At 57.0% G+C, this 15,576-nt stretch overlaps 7 protein-coding genes across 7 annotated transcripts; 4 read left to right on the forward strand and 3 right to left on the reverse strand.

Moving 5' to 3' along the window:
* Positions 1-982: 982 nt before the first annotated feature.
* H6S33_005769 (uncharacterized protein) lies at positions 983-1,364 on the forward strand (the record flags this gene model as incomplete). Its single annotated transcript, XM_044837151.1, has 3 exons — positions 983-1,033; positions 1,095-1,268; positions 1,329-1,364. The coding sequence occupies 3 exons, from the start codon at positions 983-985 to the stop codon at positions 1,362-1,364; spliced, it is 261 nt and encodes an 86-aa protein (XP_044699078.1).
* Positions 1,365-4,681: 3,317 nt separating this feature from the next.
* On the reverse strand, positions 4,682-6,017 carry H6S33_005770 (uncharacterized protein; the record flags this gene model as incomplete). Its single annotated transcript, XM_044837152.1, has 3 exons — positions 4,682-5,368; positions 5,421-5,779; positions 5,927-6,017. The coding sequence occupies 3 exons, from the start codon at positions 6,015-6,017 to the stop codon at positions 4,682-4,684; spliced, it is 1,137 nt and encodes a 378-aa protein (XP_044699079.1).
* Positions 6,018-6,384: 367 nt separating this feature from the next.
* Positions 6,385-7,733, forward strand: H6S33_005771 (uncharacterized protein; the record flags this gene model as incomplete). Its single annotated transcript, XM_044837153.1, has 6 exons — positions 6,385-6,446; positions 6,553-6,596; positions 6,707-7,162; positions 7,216-7,294; positions 7,355-7,491; positions 7,552-7,733. 6 exons carry the CDS (start codon positions 6,385-6,387, stop codon positions 7,731-7,733), a joined length of 960 nt encoding a protein of 319 aa, XP_044699080.1.
* Positions 7,734-8,374: 641 nt separating this feature from the next.
* Positions 8,375-9,214, forward strand: H6S33_005772 (uncharacterized protein; the record flags this gene model as incomplete). The annotated part of the gene is made up of 1 exon (XM_044837154.1): positions 8,375-9,214. The coding sequence occupies one exon, from the start codon at positions 8,375-8,377 to the stop codon at positions 9,212-9,214; it is 840 nt and encodes a 279-aa protein (XP_044699081.1).
* Positions 9,215-9,715: 501 nt separating this feature from the next.
* Positions 9,716-10,725, reverse strand: H6S33_005773 (uncharacterized protein; the record flags this gene model as incomplete). The annotated part of the gene is made up of 2 exons (XM_044837155.1): positions 9,716-9,908; positions 9,974-10,725. The coding sequence occupies 2 exons, from the start codon at positions 10,723-10,725 to the stop codon at positions 9,716-9,718; spliced, it is 945 nt and encodes a 314-aa protein (XP_044699082.1).
* Positions 10,726-11,150: 425 nt separating this feature from the next.
* Positions 11,151-13,433, forward strand: H6S33_005774 (uncharacterized protein; the record flags this gene model as incomplete). Its single annotated transcript, XM_044837156.1, has 6 exons — positions 11,151-11,318; positions 11,385-11,430; positions 11,513-11,596; positions 11,653-11,811; positions 11,884-12,646; positions 12,698-13,433. The coding sequence occupies 6 exons, from the start codon at positions 11,151-11,153 to the stop codon at positions 13,431-13,433; spliced, it is 1,956 nt and encodes a 651-aa protein (XP_044699083.1).
* Positions 13,434-13,620: 187 nt separating this feature from the next.
* Positions 13,621-14,434, reverse strand: H6S33_005775 (uncharacterized protein; the record flags this gene model as incomplete). The annotated part of the gene is made up of 2 exons (XM_044837157.1): positions 13,621-13,803; positions 13,931-14,434. 2 exons carry the CDS (start codon positions 14,432-14,434, stop codon positions 13,621-13,623), a joined length of 687 nt encoding a protein of 228 aa, XP_044699084.1.
* Positions 14,435-15,576: the final 1,142 nt, after the last annotated feature.

Consider the following 15,576-nt stretch of genomic DNA (forward strand, 5'->3'; position numbering starts at 1 on the left):
ATCTACCCATTAAACTTTTAGCGAGTGTCTCGCTTCCTTCCGTCCTCTTGCACCCGACCCATGACGCCAACAGCCACACATTTACCAGTGCAAACCCAATACCTGTTTGAAAATTAAAGCCACACATCATAACCCACACCACACAGGTCCAAGAATGTGATTACATACATGTAGCTAGGTATGTGTTATGTGCGCGCGCGTGTGGATGCAAAAACCTGTTTTTGAGAGATATGGGAAATTGGAATTGTGGGTTCGGAGATGCAAGGGGCTGCGATTGGCGGCATGGGTAAGGGTTTGCGGTGCGGTAATGTTGACGTCATGAGGCTCTAGCAGCGATGACGGTGGTTGGTGTTTGACAGAAAGCTTGGCTGGGAACCCCTGGTTGGTTGGGCGCCTTGGCATTGGCCTTCAACACTGGGTTGATATCAGGTTGAGAGAGAGCGCAGGCGCATGATATGATACAGTATGGAGGCTACAGAGATCTGCGCACGGGTCTAAACTGCGTCGAGAAGTGTTTACGACGCACCCTTTCTTTGACATGTGCTCGGGGCAGGGAATGGCGGGCCTTGCAAGACTAAAAGTAGAATATTCTAGCTATTTTACTCTGGATATAGCTAGCTAGGCCAACTAGCTGGAGGAGCTCATGCAGTTGATGCTTAAATCCACGACCAAGGATTGACGGGCTGCCTAGTTTAGAGTAGAATATGCAGATGATGACATCTTTGTGGGGATATCGTCAATATTGGCATGGCACATCGCAATATCCAAGATTTGAAACGTCATAGCTAGTTTTCTAGATACACGACAAGTAGAAAATTGGTTCCTGAATGTAGGCCTCGACGGTCTATATAAACCGTGCTTTGCGCCCTCAATCGCATTCTTTTTTTTCCATCATCATCACACAATCACATCTTCACAAACACTACAAACCAAATCTACTCTTTTTTAAAACCAAACACTCAACCGCCCAAACCAAACCACAATGTCTGACCTCGGCCGCAAAGATTTCTCCACCAAGGCTAAGGAGGAGATCGTAAGCCCACCACTTCCCGCTACAATGCCTACAGACAAACAGTGACACTAACAAAACGCAGACTCCCGACCACTCCAAGTCCGCCGCCCAGAGGGTCAAGGAGGGCGTCACCGACACCACCGACCGCGCCGCTGCCGGAATCAACCCCGACAGCGACAAGAGCACCACCCAGGAGGCGTTTGACAAGACCCGCCGCGAGAAGGACCACCAGACCCGCGATGGGCCAATGGACAAGGTATGTAGCTAGTGATAGTTTTGTGGAATTGTTCGGTGGACTAACGGTTTGGGTTTATAGATCAAGGGTGCGCTCGGATTGGACAAGCACGATTAATTTCTGCTTTCCGGTTTCCTTTCTTTTTTTTCTTTTAGTTGCAATAGCGCAATGAGGGGACTGGGTTCCTGGTCTTTTTTTTACTCTAGTCGGTCTTTATAATTAGTCGGTCTTTTATATCAGGATGTAATGAGTTGATCAAAGTCTTGAACAAGTAATTTTGTCTGGTTCCATATAGTTACACAGTGAAGTGAAATTTGCCTTTCGGTAACCAGAGTTTGGAACCGAAAACGATACCCGCAAACCAATCTCGGTACGGGTGATGATGATAGTTTAGTGATACCTGGTTCATCTAGCTTGCTCCCGGTCCGCCTTGCTCCCGGTTCCGCTTTGTGCTATGCATTGAGTTGGGCGTTTCTGGCGTGGGTGGGAATGGGTAGGTGCGCCCGGCCGGGTCAGTCGTGGACCAAACAAAATGATAGGAGGGCGTATTTATAGTTGGGTGTTGCGGTACACGAGGGCATCCCGGTATGTGACTGTCCGCATGTCCGGGCGCCGGTGGTGGTCACAATCTGGCTGTCACGTATTATCGCTCGCTGTCGGTGCAACCTCCTATGTACTCGCCACCCCACCGTGTATGGTAGCCGGGTAGCTACGACAGAAATCTCGTGCAATTAATAGCGGCCGTGCGGGAATACACTTGAAGAGAAAGAGGTGACGGAAAAGTAGGACGAGATATGAAGTTAAGTGACAAGGCTAGGAGAGCCTTCTAACCAGCTATCTGGTCACTCATCGGACAAGTGTCGACATGGCAGCGACAGGTGTCGACACGATGGATTCGGACAGATCACAAGTCTATGCCTCTCACTCCTGCCCATATTTCCAACAAGAGACAGGGCTTGGCGTGCGAGTGATTTTCTATGACGCAGTCAACACCCTTCTCTGTATTCGCGGATCCATCAACTGCGTAAACGACCGCAATATCTCAACCTTAGCACATACTCTTAGCACCGACAGCCATGCCCCGCCTCCCTTCCTTTCTCCTTCCCCCGTTCCCTTTCTTCCCCTCCCAACATAACACAAACCACCACCACACAACCACCGCCATAAGCATCACCACCATGCTCGAAAAAGCCTCCCAACAGGCTCCTCCCCTCATCCTCCTCCCTCCCTCACTCTCTCACGGGCGGGCACATCCCACCTTCTCTCTCCCCCCCTTCCGACCCCCATCTTCTCTCTCCCCCCTTCCGACCCCCATCTTCTCTCCCCCCCCCGTCGGGGGGTTAGAGCCTACCTACCTCCCCCATCATAGGGCAAGACTTCATTTCTTGCGTCCGGCCTCCACAGGGGGGAAATTTGGTGCCCCTCCCCTCACGGGGAGTGCTCTTTTTATCTCTGCCCCTCCTCTCGCGGGGAGGGGCTTAATGTCGACTTCTTTTTTGCCCCTGTTGGGTGCCTGGGCGTGGCCGAGGCCCTGAATGGGGTGATGAGATTTCGGTCTTTTTGGGGTTGGCTTTTTGTGGGTTGGCTTTTGTACTGTTTCGACTCTGCCTTTTGGGGAGGGTTGTGCCTGTTCCTGTCCCTTTTCTTCCGCGTTGAGCGAAAGTGTTCTTTCTGTTCGTTTCTCCCTCCCCTCGTAGGAGCATCAAAGCTTTGCTTCTGCGTTGAGCGAGAGTCTTTTTTATAGTTTTTTTGTTATCCACTCCCCCCCCCCCCCCCAGGAGAGCATCCTTCCATCCCCCCTCCCCCCTCTTCCCCCGTGAGACGTAAGTCTGCCTCTCCCCTCACAAAAACCAGAGATCTAATCGATACCACACCCAACCAACCCCACGAGGAGGGCGCAGCAAGCTCCGGGGGCCCAGGTGAAGGTGGACAATAAATTTTGAAAACAAAAGAACAAAAAGTCTCGCTGCGTGTGTACTTTTATACGGGGATCAGTGCCGCTTTATTATACACATCACAGGTACTGCTCCCACCCCCGGGATTGAACCCATGACCTACTGATGGCCATGGGGACCCAACCCACTCGGTGTCCATGTAAGACGAGCTGTCTACCGCTAGACTACACTCGCCCACAAGATGTTCAGTGCCCCGGAAGTAATACTTAAGGGAGTGGGGGTAAAGCGAGCTAGGGACACCTAACCCTGAGCTGCCATGGCATGAAATCTATCACGACGTACATCATGACCCACTAACCTCTTGTTATCGTGCGTGCTCTCCCCTCTCCCCTCTCCTCTTAATATAATGCGAATATCTTCCCCGTCCCCGGTATCACATGTATCTCTGCCCCCCGCTCACAGAAGGGCTTATGACCTCTTTTCTATCCCTCTCGAGTTCCTGCACGCTGCCGAGGCTCGAGGTCTAAAAGCCGTCTTTATCACCGCGTAGATATTTACATGTTCTCTGCCTTTCTTCTCCCTTCATTGGAGTGTCGTTTCTTTTCCTTTCCTGTTATCCAGGAATGTGCGTAAAGGTATTTCTAGTTCTCTCCCCCCCCCCCCCCCCACGTAGCTTTTCGTTTCGCCCCCTCCCTCCATCCACAAGTGATACAAAAAAAAAAATGGGGCAAACCTAGACCCTCCTCTCCTCTCCTCTCCTCTCACCTCACGTAGCTCCTCCTTCTGGAGAAAGTGCGTCATGATGCATCACTCGCGCCAAGAAACCTGCATCTTCGACGTAGGACTACTTTGCGGCTATTGGTTGTAGATGTGTGTGGTTAGTAGGGGCAGAGTCCGTTCAGTAACCTGGCAGTAAAGAACTGCAAGGCTCGAAGATCCGTGACGGCGATGCGGTGGTTGCGGCTGCTGGAATATACTGGCTAGCAGCACATGCACGTACGCCCAGAAGGCTATTTTGGGGGTTTGGGGGGGGGGGGGGTTTCTACAATCTCCTCCACTGGTACGATATCTCTGATAGAAGATTTGATGTGCTCGGCGCTCCGTACCCACACGTCCGCAGTGTGCTGGGGGGGGGGGGGTGTATCGATACATATGGTTTCGACGGACAACTGCATTGGTAGGTAGGTTAAAAGAGTTTGTCTACGCGCGCTGTCCAGACCGTCCTCGTGACTTCGACGTTCGGCCGGTACGTTCGGGCGGGATATAGAGCGGTGGCGAGATGTTATTTTTGAGTGGCTTTTTTTTAGCTGCGGAGGATGTGCAAGAAGATGTACCATAGCGGCGGCGTCAAGGGCCGGGGAAATTGACGAGTGAGAATCTGTGAGGATGTATGTTCAAGTCTCATCATAAACAATCTCTTTCTAAACTACAATTTACAAACGGATATCAATCATTAATTAAAAACTAAAACTACACTACACTACAAAAAAAAAAAAAAAAAAGGTCCCACCAGCCCCCTTCCCCCAACCACCACCACCACTACATCCCCCCCCCAAAGTCCAACTTCCTCGCAATCTTCCTCCCCCTCTGCCCGCCCTCCATCTCCGTCGCATCCCCCCCCCCCTCCTCCCACCCCGCCCTCCTCTTCAAATCCGCGCCCACCTTCTCCACCCCGGCCCCGCCCCCCTTCTTCGGCAGCAACTCGGGCCTCGTCGGCGGCGGATCCTCCCTAAACCACTCCCCCTCCAGCGCCTCCTTCGCGCTCAACCTCTTCCTCGGATCCAGCCGCAGCATGCCATACAGCACCTCCATCCCCGCGGGCGAAATCGTCGGGAACGTCCGCTGGTAGTAATACAGGTCCCTCTCCGGCTGTATATCATCTTTATTCGGAATCACATACTCGGGGAGGCTCGTGACGCCGGGCCAGTTCTGCTCGGTGGGCGTGCCGAGCCAGCGCGCGATGAGCTGCAGCTGGTGCACGTCCGAGTCGCCGGCGAGGTACGGCAGCCGGATGATGAGCTCGACGAAGACGAGCGCGAGCGAGAAGATGTCGACGGCCGAGGAGTAGTATTTGGCGCCGAAGAGGAGCTCGGGCGGGCGGTACCAGCGGGTGATGACGTTGCTGGTCATGGCGCGGTAGGGGTCGCTGAAGCTGCGGGCGAGGCCGAAGTCGGCGAGTTTGAGCTGGCCGGAGGTGGAGAGGAGGAGGTTGTTGGGTTTGATATCCTGGTTGCTGTTAGTTATGTTACTCTTGCACTCTCCTTCCACCGCTACTCACACGATGCAGCACGAAATTCTTATGGCACCACCACAAGCCTCTCAGACTCATTGCCATCCAGCTCTTGATATCGGCGCCATTAAACGTGATATCCTTGTCCCTGATGATAAACTCCAGATCGCCGTCGAGGAACTCAAGCACGAGGTTGAGGTTCTGGTTCTTGGACGAGAAGACGTCGAGCAGGCGGATGACGTTCTCGTGGCGCAGCTCCTGCAGGAACTTGACCTCGCGGATGGCGTCCATGGAGATGCCGTCCTGCATCGCCGACACCTTGATCTTCTTGATGGCGACCGGGAGCCCCGTGGCGCGCACGTGGCCGAGGTGCACGACGGCGTAGGTTCCTTCGCCGACTTTGCGGTCTGTGGGGGGGGGGGGGGGTGTGTTAGTGGTGGGTTAGAGGGGAGGGAATTTGGTTAGAGGGGATTGGGGGAGAGGGGATTGGGGGAGAGGGGATTGGGGGAGAAGGAAGAGAGGAATTGGGGAGAGAGAGGGGGGGGGGGAAGTGCCTTTCTCGTATTTGCGCTGCGTGTCGTCATTGAGGTCCTGCGCGAGGCGGTCCTCGGCGGGGAGGAGGAGGAGGTCGTCGGTGGCGGTCATGGCGGGCGGAGTGGGAGAATTAATCGGGGAGTGAGAGTGAGTGTTGGTCGTCGTCTGCTGCGCGTGGGAGTGCTGTGCTTCGATCGGGTGCACGCGACGGGAAGCAGTGCATCACGAGAGCTCTCGGGGATGGGTTGATTGCAATTGGGAACCGGGTCGGGTGGCGGGCAGGGTAACCGGTGCTGCGGCTCTGCGGCTCTGCGATCTGCACGGGCGTCATTGGCAGGGGAGGGAGGGGGTGAAGTGATATCATATATACCGACTGTTGATTACCCACAGTTCTCGATATCTCGCGATAGGCAGGACAGAACAGGCAGAACAGGCAGAACACACAGAACAGACAGAACAGACAGAACAGAGACACAAGATGGCAGCAACAGTTCGGAGCTCACCGCTGGTGCGGGTGGTTGTCAATTCGGTGCAGAAGCTGTATGTGCAATATTCCTGTATTTAGTTAATATGATGCAATTGCAATTATACGTTCGATTCGGAGAGTCTTTTGTTAACGGGGCGCTTTTGAAACTCGGTGGTGTAGATATCCAAAAGCCCTCGCCGACAAGTCATGGGACAACACGGGCCGTGAGTCTCTCAATTGCTGCATCTCCAGCTTCAATTCCATCCATTACTATATATACACAGTAAAACAATAAAAACAATAAACCAAAACCCCTAACCAAAGCCATGTCCAGTCCTCCTCGAAGCCCCCCTCCGCGCCTCCACCCCCACCCCGGCCACGCACACCATCCTCCTCACCATCGACCTCACGCGCGCGGTCGTCGACGAAGCCCTGCGCACCAACAGCTCCATGATCATCGCCTACCACCCCATCATCTTCCGGCCGCTCAAGTCGCTCAGCCTGCGCGACACGCAGCAAGAGAGCCTGCTGCGCCTCGCGCAGGCGGGCATCAGCGTGTACTCGCCGCACACGGCGGTCGACGCGGCGCTCGGCGGCGTCAACGACTGGCTGGCGGACGGCATCTCGGGCGGCAGGGGCAACGAGGAGAGTAGAAGGGTGCTGGAGGAGAGCATGGCCCCGCCCGACGGGTTTGAGGGCTCGGGCATGGGCAGGCTGGTGGTGTTGAAGAGGGGGCAGAGGTTGGGGGAGTTGGTGGAGAGGGTCAAGGCGTATTTGGGGATGCAGCATTGTGAGTAGTTGTGGGGGGTTCGGGCGGGTGGGCATGGCTGATGTGGTGTGTAGTGATGGTTGCGGCGACGGATGCCCACAATTCTGGGGATGCCCACGATTCTGGGGATGCCCACAGTTCTGGGGATGCATTGTGAGTGCGCTGCATTGGTCCTTGTCTCTGCTGCAGAGAGTGGCAATTAACGTCCCGCAGGATCAGCAAGATCGCACTGTGCGCAGGCTCCGGCGGGTCCATGTTCAAGAACCTCGACGTCGACCTCTTCTTCACGGGCGAGCTCTCGCACCACGAAGCCCTCGGTGCGCGTGAGCGCGGCATCAGCACAATCTCCTGTGCGTCCCTTCTTCCCAGTTGAAGTATATAATGGGCACTGATATAATGCCATTATCAAGGCTTCCACACAAACACCGAGCGCGGCTTCCTCGCGGCCGTCATGAAGCCAAAGCTGCTCGGGGTCCTGAAGGAGGAGTGGGCAAGGCTCAAGGCCACGCCCGAGGGCCGCGAGTTTGCGGGGGACGCGGAGGTGGACGTGGCGGTCAGCGAGGCGGATAGAGACCCGTATGAGATTGTCTAGATGGATGTGTGTGGGGTGGGATGGATGAGATTGTCTAGATGGATGTGTGTGGGGTGGGATGGATGAGATTGTCTAGATGGATGTGTGTGGGGTGGGATGGCTGGAGCTAGATGCATAGTGATGGCCCACGGACAAGATCTATAGCTACATGTATGTGCCTGTTCTGTGTGTAGTGCTGGCCAGCCAATCGAAGCAATTCCCCGTGCAGTGGAGAGAGACCGATGCGTGCATGTAGCCTGCCTGTTAATGCTGCACCTCTCGTGCCTGAACTGAAGCCCTGATCCAAGACTTCACATTCACAACCCACGCAGCCCAATTGCTTCCCAACCTGATTGATCAGCTCCACGACTCAACCGCCAACCCGCCAACCCGTTCCAGTCCCTCGCCAAGGCCGCACCAGCGTACCTGCACACAAAAGCCACGCCAGGACTCCCAAATCTTCTCCGCCCCCGCAGCACAGAAAAGAGCAGCAGGAAAGAAACCCCGCGCCTCCACGTCTCCGCGCATGCCTGCTGCTGCTGCTGCTGCTGCCGCTGCTGCTACCGCTTCTCTGCCCCGCTGTCTGCATCCCAATCGACACCTCCGATATATACCGATTGCCTTCTATACCTCGATCGAGTACAGTCTTATTGACAACTGCAATGGGCTTCATCAACCCCGGCCGCAACCTGCACTCCCGCACCCCCGGCAAACGCAAACCCAAGCACCACCCCACCACCACCACAACCACAACCACAACCACAACCACAACCACAACCACAACCAGCAACAAACGCCCCCGCACCCGCACCCGCACCCGCCCCCGCACCCCCACCCCACCCGCGCTCTCCCCCCTCGAGTCCCTCCCCGCAGAGCTCCTCTACCGCATCTTCGAGTCCAGCCACAACACCGCCCTCCCCGCCGCCTCCCGCCACCTCACGCACACACTCAACGCCCCGCACCTGCACCTCCTCCACCTACGCACGCACGCAGCCGACGCCGCGGCCCTCTCCGAGGTCTTCCGCCTGCGCTTCTTCACGGCCCCCTTCCTGGCGCTGTTCGAGTCGCGCTTCGGCCGCCTCGACGCCTCGGGGGCAGCGCTGCCCCTGCGGCTTGTCAGTGCGCCGTGGACGGGCGAGAAGCTGGCGCTGTTTACGGCGCTGGTGGAGCGCGGGGCGACTGTGGGGGGGGGCGAGGGGGAGGAGTTTACGTGGGCGCTGCTGCAGGCGCTGCAGGCGGGGAGGGGCGATGTGGGGAGGGTGGTGATGGCGGCGGGGGGCGTGAGGGGGGATGGGGAGTGCTTGAGGGTTGTTGTGGAGCGGTGGGGGGATGGGGGGTTGGGGATGGCGAGGATGCTGGTGGAGAGGGGGGCGGAGATGGGCGGGGTGGGGGTGTGGAGGGCGGCGTTGGCGTGGGGGGAGGGGGGGAGGCGTGTGGTGGGGTGGTTGTTGGAGGGGGCGACGCCGCCGGGGGAGGTGTTGGGGGAGTTGAGTTGTCGGTAGGGGGGTGGGTTGGAGAAAAGGGGGAAAAGGGAGAAAAGTGAGAAAAGTGAGAAGCTGTATATACCAGTGTGTTTTTTTTTTAGCTACATATTTTCAGAGGGTGGCTCGGATGAGTCGGGGGGCGTAATTGATTGGCTTTGCTTTTAGATCTTCTTCTTGTTCACTGTAATCTTGTTCTTTGGTAAACTGGTAAATAATGGCGATTGATCAAGTTGTGGGCGTGCGCGATGTAGCTCAATAGACTTGCCAAAAGCCGTCGCTGGGATACTTGACCATACTCTCAAAAAACAACTGTTCAATCATTGCCCCCACCACCTGCTGGGCCCAACCATCCCAACTACATAACACACAATACACCCCACACCACTGTCAATGATCACTCGTCACTCATCACCCATCACTCGCTCTGCCTCTGCCCCAAACACCAATGATTATTAATATACAAAATTATACTCAAGACAAAAAAATGCAACACTCTACTATGCCATGCCATCTATCTCTCTACGAAACCGCATCTATGACCATCAGGTCCGTTAACGTGGGCGCTCTCCGCTCGTCGTCCTTCTTCTCGGCGTCCTCGTCGATGAAGAACGTCAGCCCCGAGAAGGCCTCAAACAGCGAGCGCCCGCAGTACTCGCCCACCGAGTAGCCGCCCGCCTGAGTCGCGACATCCTTCCGCGCATTATCCAGCCATCTATAAAAGTCAGCATCCAACCCCCCCAACACCATGAAACCACTACCCCAGAGAGAAACACATACCCATTCTCATAATGCTCCTGCACGACATAAAGCTCACTCCTATCCGTCACCCCCTCCAACGGATCCCACACCCTCTCGACCTCCTCCCTCCTCCTCCCCGCCAGCAGCGAGCTCTTCAACAGGTCCTTCCTCCCCTCCGTCAGCATCCTTAGCTTCATCTGCGCCTCCGCCTGCCTTCTCTTCCGCTCCCCCGACTGCTTCAGCTGCACCTCCTGAATCACCTTCGCCGCGTCCCGATCCCCACTCGCCAACGCGTCCAGCGTCCGCTTCTTCAGCTCCTCCGCCTCGCGCCGCTCCTCCTCCGCCTCGCGCACCGCAAACTCCCTCGCCACCCTCGCCGCATCAACCTCCTGCCTGCTCGCCGCCGCCGCCGCCTGCATCTCCGCCGCGGCCCTGGCCGCATTCGTCGTGATCAGCTCGCGGTTCGCCGCTTCGTACGCCTGCAGCTTCGCCTCGGTGGCCGCCACGTCCACGCCGCTGACCAGGCTGAACGTCAGCTCCTCGACCTCCTCGAGGTAGTCGTTGTACTCGCGCAGGGCGCGGAAGTCGTCGCGGCGCTTGTTGAACGTCTTTGCGACGCGCTTGCGCACGTCGACCTCGCGCTCGACGGCCACGTCCTCGAACGTCTGCTTGCGGAACTTGTTCTTGCGCAGCGTCTTGCCGCAGCCGATGACGGGGCAGGGCGCGGGGCCCTGCGTGAAGATGCGGTCGACGCAGGACTCGCACATCTTGTGGTAGCAGATGGGCGACATGAGGAACTTGATGCTGGGGTTGAGGTATTTGGAGGATTTGCAGACGGGGCAGTTTTCGTCTGCGGGGGGGGTGGGGGGGGTTAGCTGGAGCTGCACTGTGCAGAGAGGGGAGGGAGGGAGAGGGGAGGCGTGCCGTCATCTCGTTTCATGGGGTCCATGCTTGCTTGCTTGCGTGCTTGCTTGATTGATTGATTGCGGGAGCGTGTGTGAGGCTGTCTCGTGGTGGTGAGTTTGCAGTGTTCCGGCCGTGATATCGCGCTCTCGTTCTGTCGCGGTGCAGCGCAGTGCAGCCACAGGGCTAGGGTTACTTCCGCTTTCATCCCGCCCTCCCCCAATCCCTAACTCTCACCCCACCAACCAACCAACCAACCAACCAACCAACCAACCCACAGCCCACAAACAGAAACAGAAACAGAAACAAAACAATGTCGGCCCCGCCAGACCCAACGATCGAGCGCCACCGCCAGCGCCTCGAGGAGTCGCTCGCAAAGCTGCGCAAGGCGCTCAAGCACTGGCAGATCCTGTCGGCCGAGTACGAGGCCTTCCGCGAGGAGCTGCAGGGACTGCCGGAGGGCGCGAGTCGTGAGGATATGGTGAGTTTGCACTCTTCACTCTCCCCGGAATGGGTATTGGGGGGGGGGCTTTGCTGAGTGGGGTAGCTGGCGGTGGGATTAGATTTCGGGGGCACGTTGGTGGATGAGAAGGGTATGCTCTCTGTCTCTGTCTCTGTCTCTGTCTGGCTCTACAGACACCGGGAGTGTGAATACTGACTCGACGGCAAACACAGAAATCAAGACCTTCCTCGGCGACAAAGTCGGCAAACGACGCACACTTGGCCAAGTCATTGCCACAGTCGGCCACCGAATCGACTGTATCCCCCCCCCCCCCTCTCTCCTCCGGGCAGTCTACAGTCCTAACACTACAAAGATGTACAAGAAAACGTCACCAAAGTCGAAAAGCAGCTCGAAAAGGGCGAGACCAAGCTCGCCTCGCTGCTCGTCGTCGCGGGCCCCGACCTCGTGAACGAGGAAGGTCTGCCCATCATGGACATCCGCGAGGAGCTCGACGAGGACGATAATGTCGTTAGTACGTGCTCTCCAATTACCACCCCCACCTCATCTCTCCCCCCACCGCTCCCCCGGAACTAACAAAGCACAGCTGCCACAATCAACGGGAACGACCCCACGGCGCCCATACAGCCCATCGACACCGAGGGCCTCGAAAAGATCGTGGACATCGCCCAAGAAGACGCACCCCCGCCACCTACACCAGCACCCACATCCGCCAAAGCCCCACAGCCACGAGAAAACAAGCCCAAGAAGCCCTCCCCCCTGCGCGAAGCCATCTCCCAAGACACAATCCCCACCCCCACACCCGCCCCCGCCCCCGCCCCCGCGCCACAGAAAAACCTCACCAACGCCGCCCTCTACGCCTGCGAGCCCCCGGACCTCAAACTCATCTCCTCACAATCCGAAGACGGCGGCGGCCACGTCCGCATCATCGACGACGCGCCCGAGGCCGCGCCGAAAGACTGGGTGCAGTCCGTCCCCGGCGAGTCCGAGGCCGACGCCGCCCTGCGCCGCGACATGCTCAAGTACAACATGCAGGAGATCGGCGCCGTGGTGGCCGAGATCAACCTCGACGAGGAGGGCGAGTACTACGGGTATGAGGACAGCGACTTTGACGATGACGACGACGACGAGGAGGAGGAGGAGGACGGGTATGGCAGGGCGACGTATAAGGTCATTACCCCCGAGCTACAGAGGGAGATGGAGGAGCTGCAGCGGCGGGTCGCGGCGCGGGCGGAGGCGGCAAGGAGTGGGGGGAAGGTGCCGGAGGAGGCTGTGGCGCCGGAGCCGGAGGTGGAAGAGGAGGAGGAGGAGGAAGAGGAGGAGCCAAAACCGGGGAAGAAGGGCGTCCGGTTCGCAAAAGAGCTCGACATCGCCCCTCTGCCCCCCCAGCCCCGTTCCAGCCCCGCAGAGCTCCCGCCATTCCCGACGCCGCCGTCGGCCGCCAACACAGAAGACGCCATCCCGCTGCTGCTGGACCTGCTAGCCATGGACGAGATGCGCAAGGAGGAGCTCCGGAAGGAGGAGATGCGCAAGGCCGGGATCAAGATTGCCGGCGAGACGCCCAAGACGCAGAAGCCGAGCATCTTCAAGGCCGAGAAGAGCGCGCTGCCGGAGAAGACTGCAGCGCCACCGCTGCAGGAGCGCATTGTGCCGGAGTCGGTTGTGGCATCGTCGGTGTTGGAGCGCCCGCCGGGGCTGCCCATAGCGGGGACGCCTGTAGAGCCACCGAGGGCAAGGAAGCCGTCGCGGTTTATGGCGGCGAAGGCGGCTGGCGCTGGTACTGGTACTGGTGCGCTGGGGTCGATATTCATGAACACGACGCCTACGATAAACCCACCTGACGCTGAAGGAGAAGAAGAGGATGAGAAGCCGGGCCAGCCTACGGTTTCAGACTTTATCAAGGAGCGGGAACCGGACGCGAATGCAGCGGTGGAGCCGCCGGATGAGCTGGACCCCACGATCCACAGACAGGAGGTGGCCACAGAGTTCCACCGCATGCGCACAAAGATGATACAGCAGCAGGGCGGCTTCGTCGAGGGTGAGGAGGAGGGCGCAATGGTGCCGCTGAACGAGGACGGCGAGAAGCGCAAGGTCAGCCGGTTCAAGGCCGCCCGGATGAAGGCGGTGGGTCAATGATAGCGAGAGCGGGAGTGGGAGTGGGAAAATAATATGTACAATCCGCCAATGATCGTTATGAATGTATATAGATTTAAAAAAAAAAAACAGAGAAAAGGAATATAAAAAAAAAAAAACAATTGACATGATACAAATTACATTTTTCTTTTGCGCTCATGTCCAGAAGTAGCAGTATTTAACGCCTATGTTATAGAGCTTTCTCTTCAGATGACGGCGGGTCTGAGATGAAGGGCTCCTTCTTTGCCGCGGCCGCCATCTCGTCCTGCTTGACCTGCTCCTGGTACAGCTTATCGGCATGCATCTGGATCCTCTCGTCGACGGCCGGGTCGCGGCTGTAGTCCGACATGTATCCCATAGCCCTCAAGAAGTTCTACCCGCCCACACAATTCAGAATCCGCTCTCCCACAAACAAACCACATCCTCACCCCACCCCCCACTCCCTCTCACCCCCCCCCCCCCAACCCCACAAAACAGAGACAGAGAGATGCAATACATACCGCCTGGCTCACATAGCAATCATTCAACTTCTTACTCTTCCCCGAGCACGCCGTCATCCTCTCCGCGAACGTCCCGTTGCGGTAGCAATCATGCAGCGCCCACTGCTCATTCGCGCAGTTCTCGAGCGCCGCGCGCCCAATCGCGCCCTTGCGCCACTGGTACGCCTTGATGATGTCTGTGAGCTGCTCGGACGCAGACTTCCCTGCGTCTTGGGCCGAGGGCGATTGGTACTGCGCCCAGATGTCGGCGTAGCGGTCGCCGTACTTTGATGGCGTTGGCGCCGCCGCCGTTCTTCTCGGCTCTGCCTCTGGGGCGGTAGTGGTGGTGGTGGTGGTGGTGGGGAGGTCTGCGGGTTTGGGGGCGGCGGTGGTGGGGGTGGGGGGGGCGGGCTTGAGGGGGGATTCGCGGAGGAGGAACTCGCGGACTTGGGGGTCGAGGCGGTGGAAGGGGTCGGAGCTGTTCTTGTCAGCGTTTGGTTGGGCGTCGGGCCAGAACCAGCCCATGGTTGGCGAATTGATTTGGGGGGGGTGAGTTCGTAGGAGGTGTTTTGGGGAATTCTGATTTGGCGGGGATGGTGGGGGGTGGGCGAGCGTGTGGTGGTGAGGTTGGTTGCGTTGCGGTGGCTGGCCCCTAACCCTTAGTTGAGCCGCTGCCGTTCACGGGCTGTCACTCGGTCTGGGGGATGGTGGCGGGGGAGGTATTGGGGAGGTACATACATCTCTTAAGGGGTGTTGGATGGCGGGTGAGCCGGTGGAGATTGTGGTAATATAGATATTCTGGATTGCAGCTCTTAGGTATGGCGCCATAGGTTTCTTGGATGGTGGTTGGACATGTTCTTCATGGGATCTCACTCACTTCTAGATCTTGTGGTCTGCTGCTGCTGCTGATGATGATGATAATGATAATAATAATAATAATTAATTAATTAATTAATTATGTATAGCTTACGATCTACTGAAAAAGTAGGAAGAGATCTCGTCAAAGAATTCAGCTACATATACTGCATGTAGTTATATAGCCGCGGATCGGACAAGTGCCGGAAATTGAAATGGCAGTGACAGGTGTTCACATGACAAGTTGGGACAGCTCTTTCATACAAAAAGTAGCATTGATGGTCGCCGCCATATCTACTACTCCCACCCCTGGATTGAACCATGGACCTTCTGTGGGAAGACCTAGCACAACCTCGCGGTGTATCCGGAAGGCGAGTGATAACCGGTAGGCCACTCGCCCATGTGTGTTCGTGGCCAGAAATGATATTTGGATTGGACGCCAAGGCCGATTGTAGGTATGGGTAACTTTTAAAATGGGCTGTTTTTCGCATTTATCGAATGACTGTAAGTACGGCTATCCTTCTGATTCCTTCAACAACATTGTTCAGATGGGATCAATCTACCCAGCAAATAAAACAAAGCGTATGGTAAGCGACCTCCACAAGCTACCTACGTACATACATTCAAACCTCACCCAACAAAATCCCAAACTCCCACGGCGCTGATTCTGGGGCAAAATCTCGGGTGTTTCTTTGATACAGAGCTGACGGGAAACATGTAAGCATGATCGACCTAAGGATGAGACTTTGCAAGCCAAAGGTTTTTGGGGTGTGTATGTCGTTCATGAACGACAGGTTCTATTCATTGACGTT

The sequence above is a fragment of the Morchella sextelata genome (genome assembly GCF_020137385.1).
Source record: "Morchella sextelata strain SCLS chromosome Unknown scls_2, whole genome shotgun sequence".
Taxonomy (NCBI): Eukaryota; Fungi; Ascomycota; class Pezizomycetes; order Pezizales; family Morchellaceae; genus Morchella; species Morchella sextelata.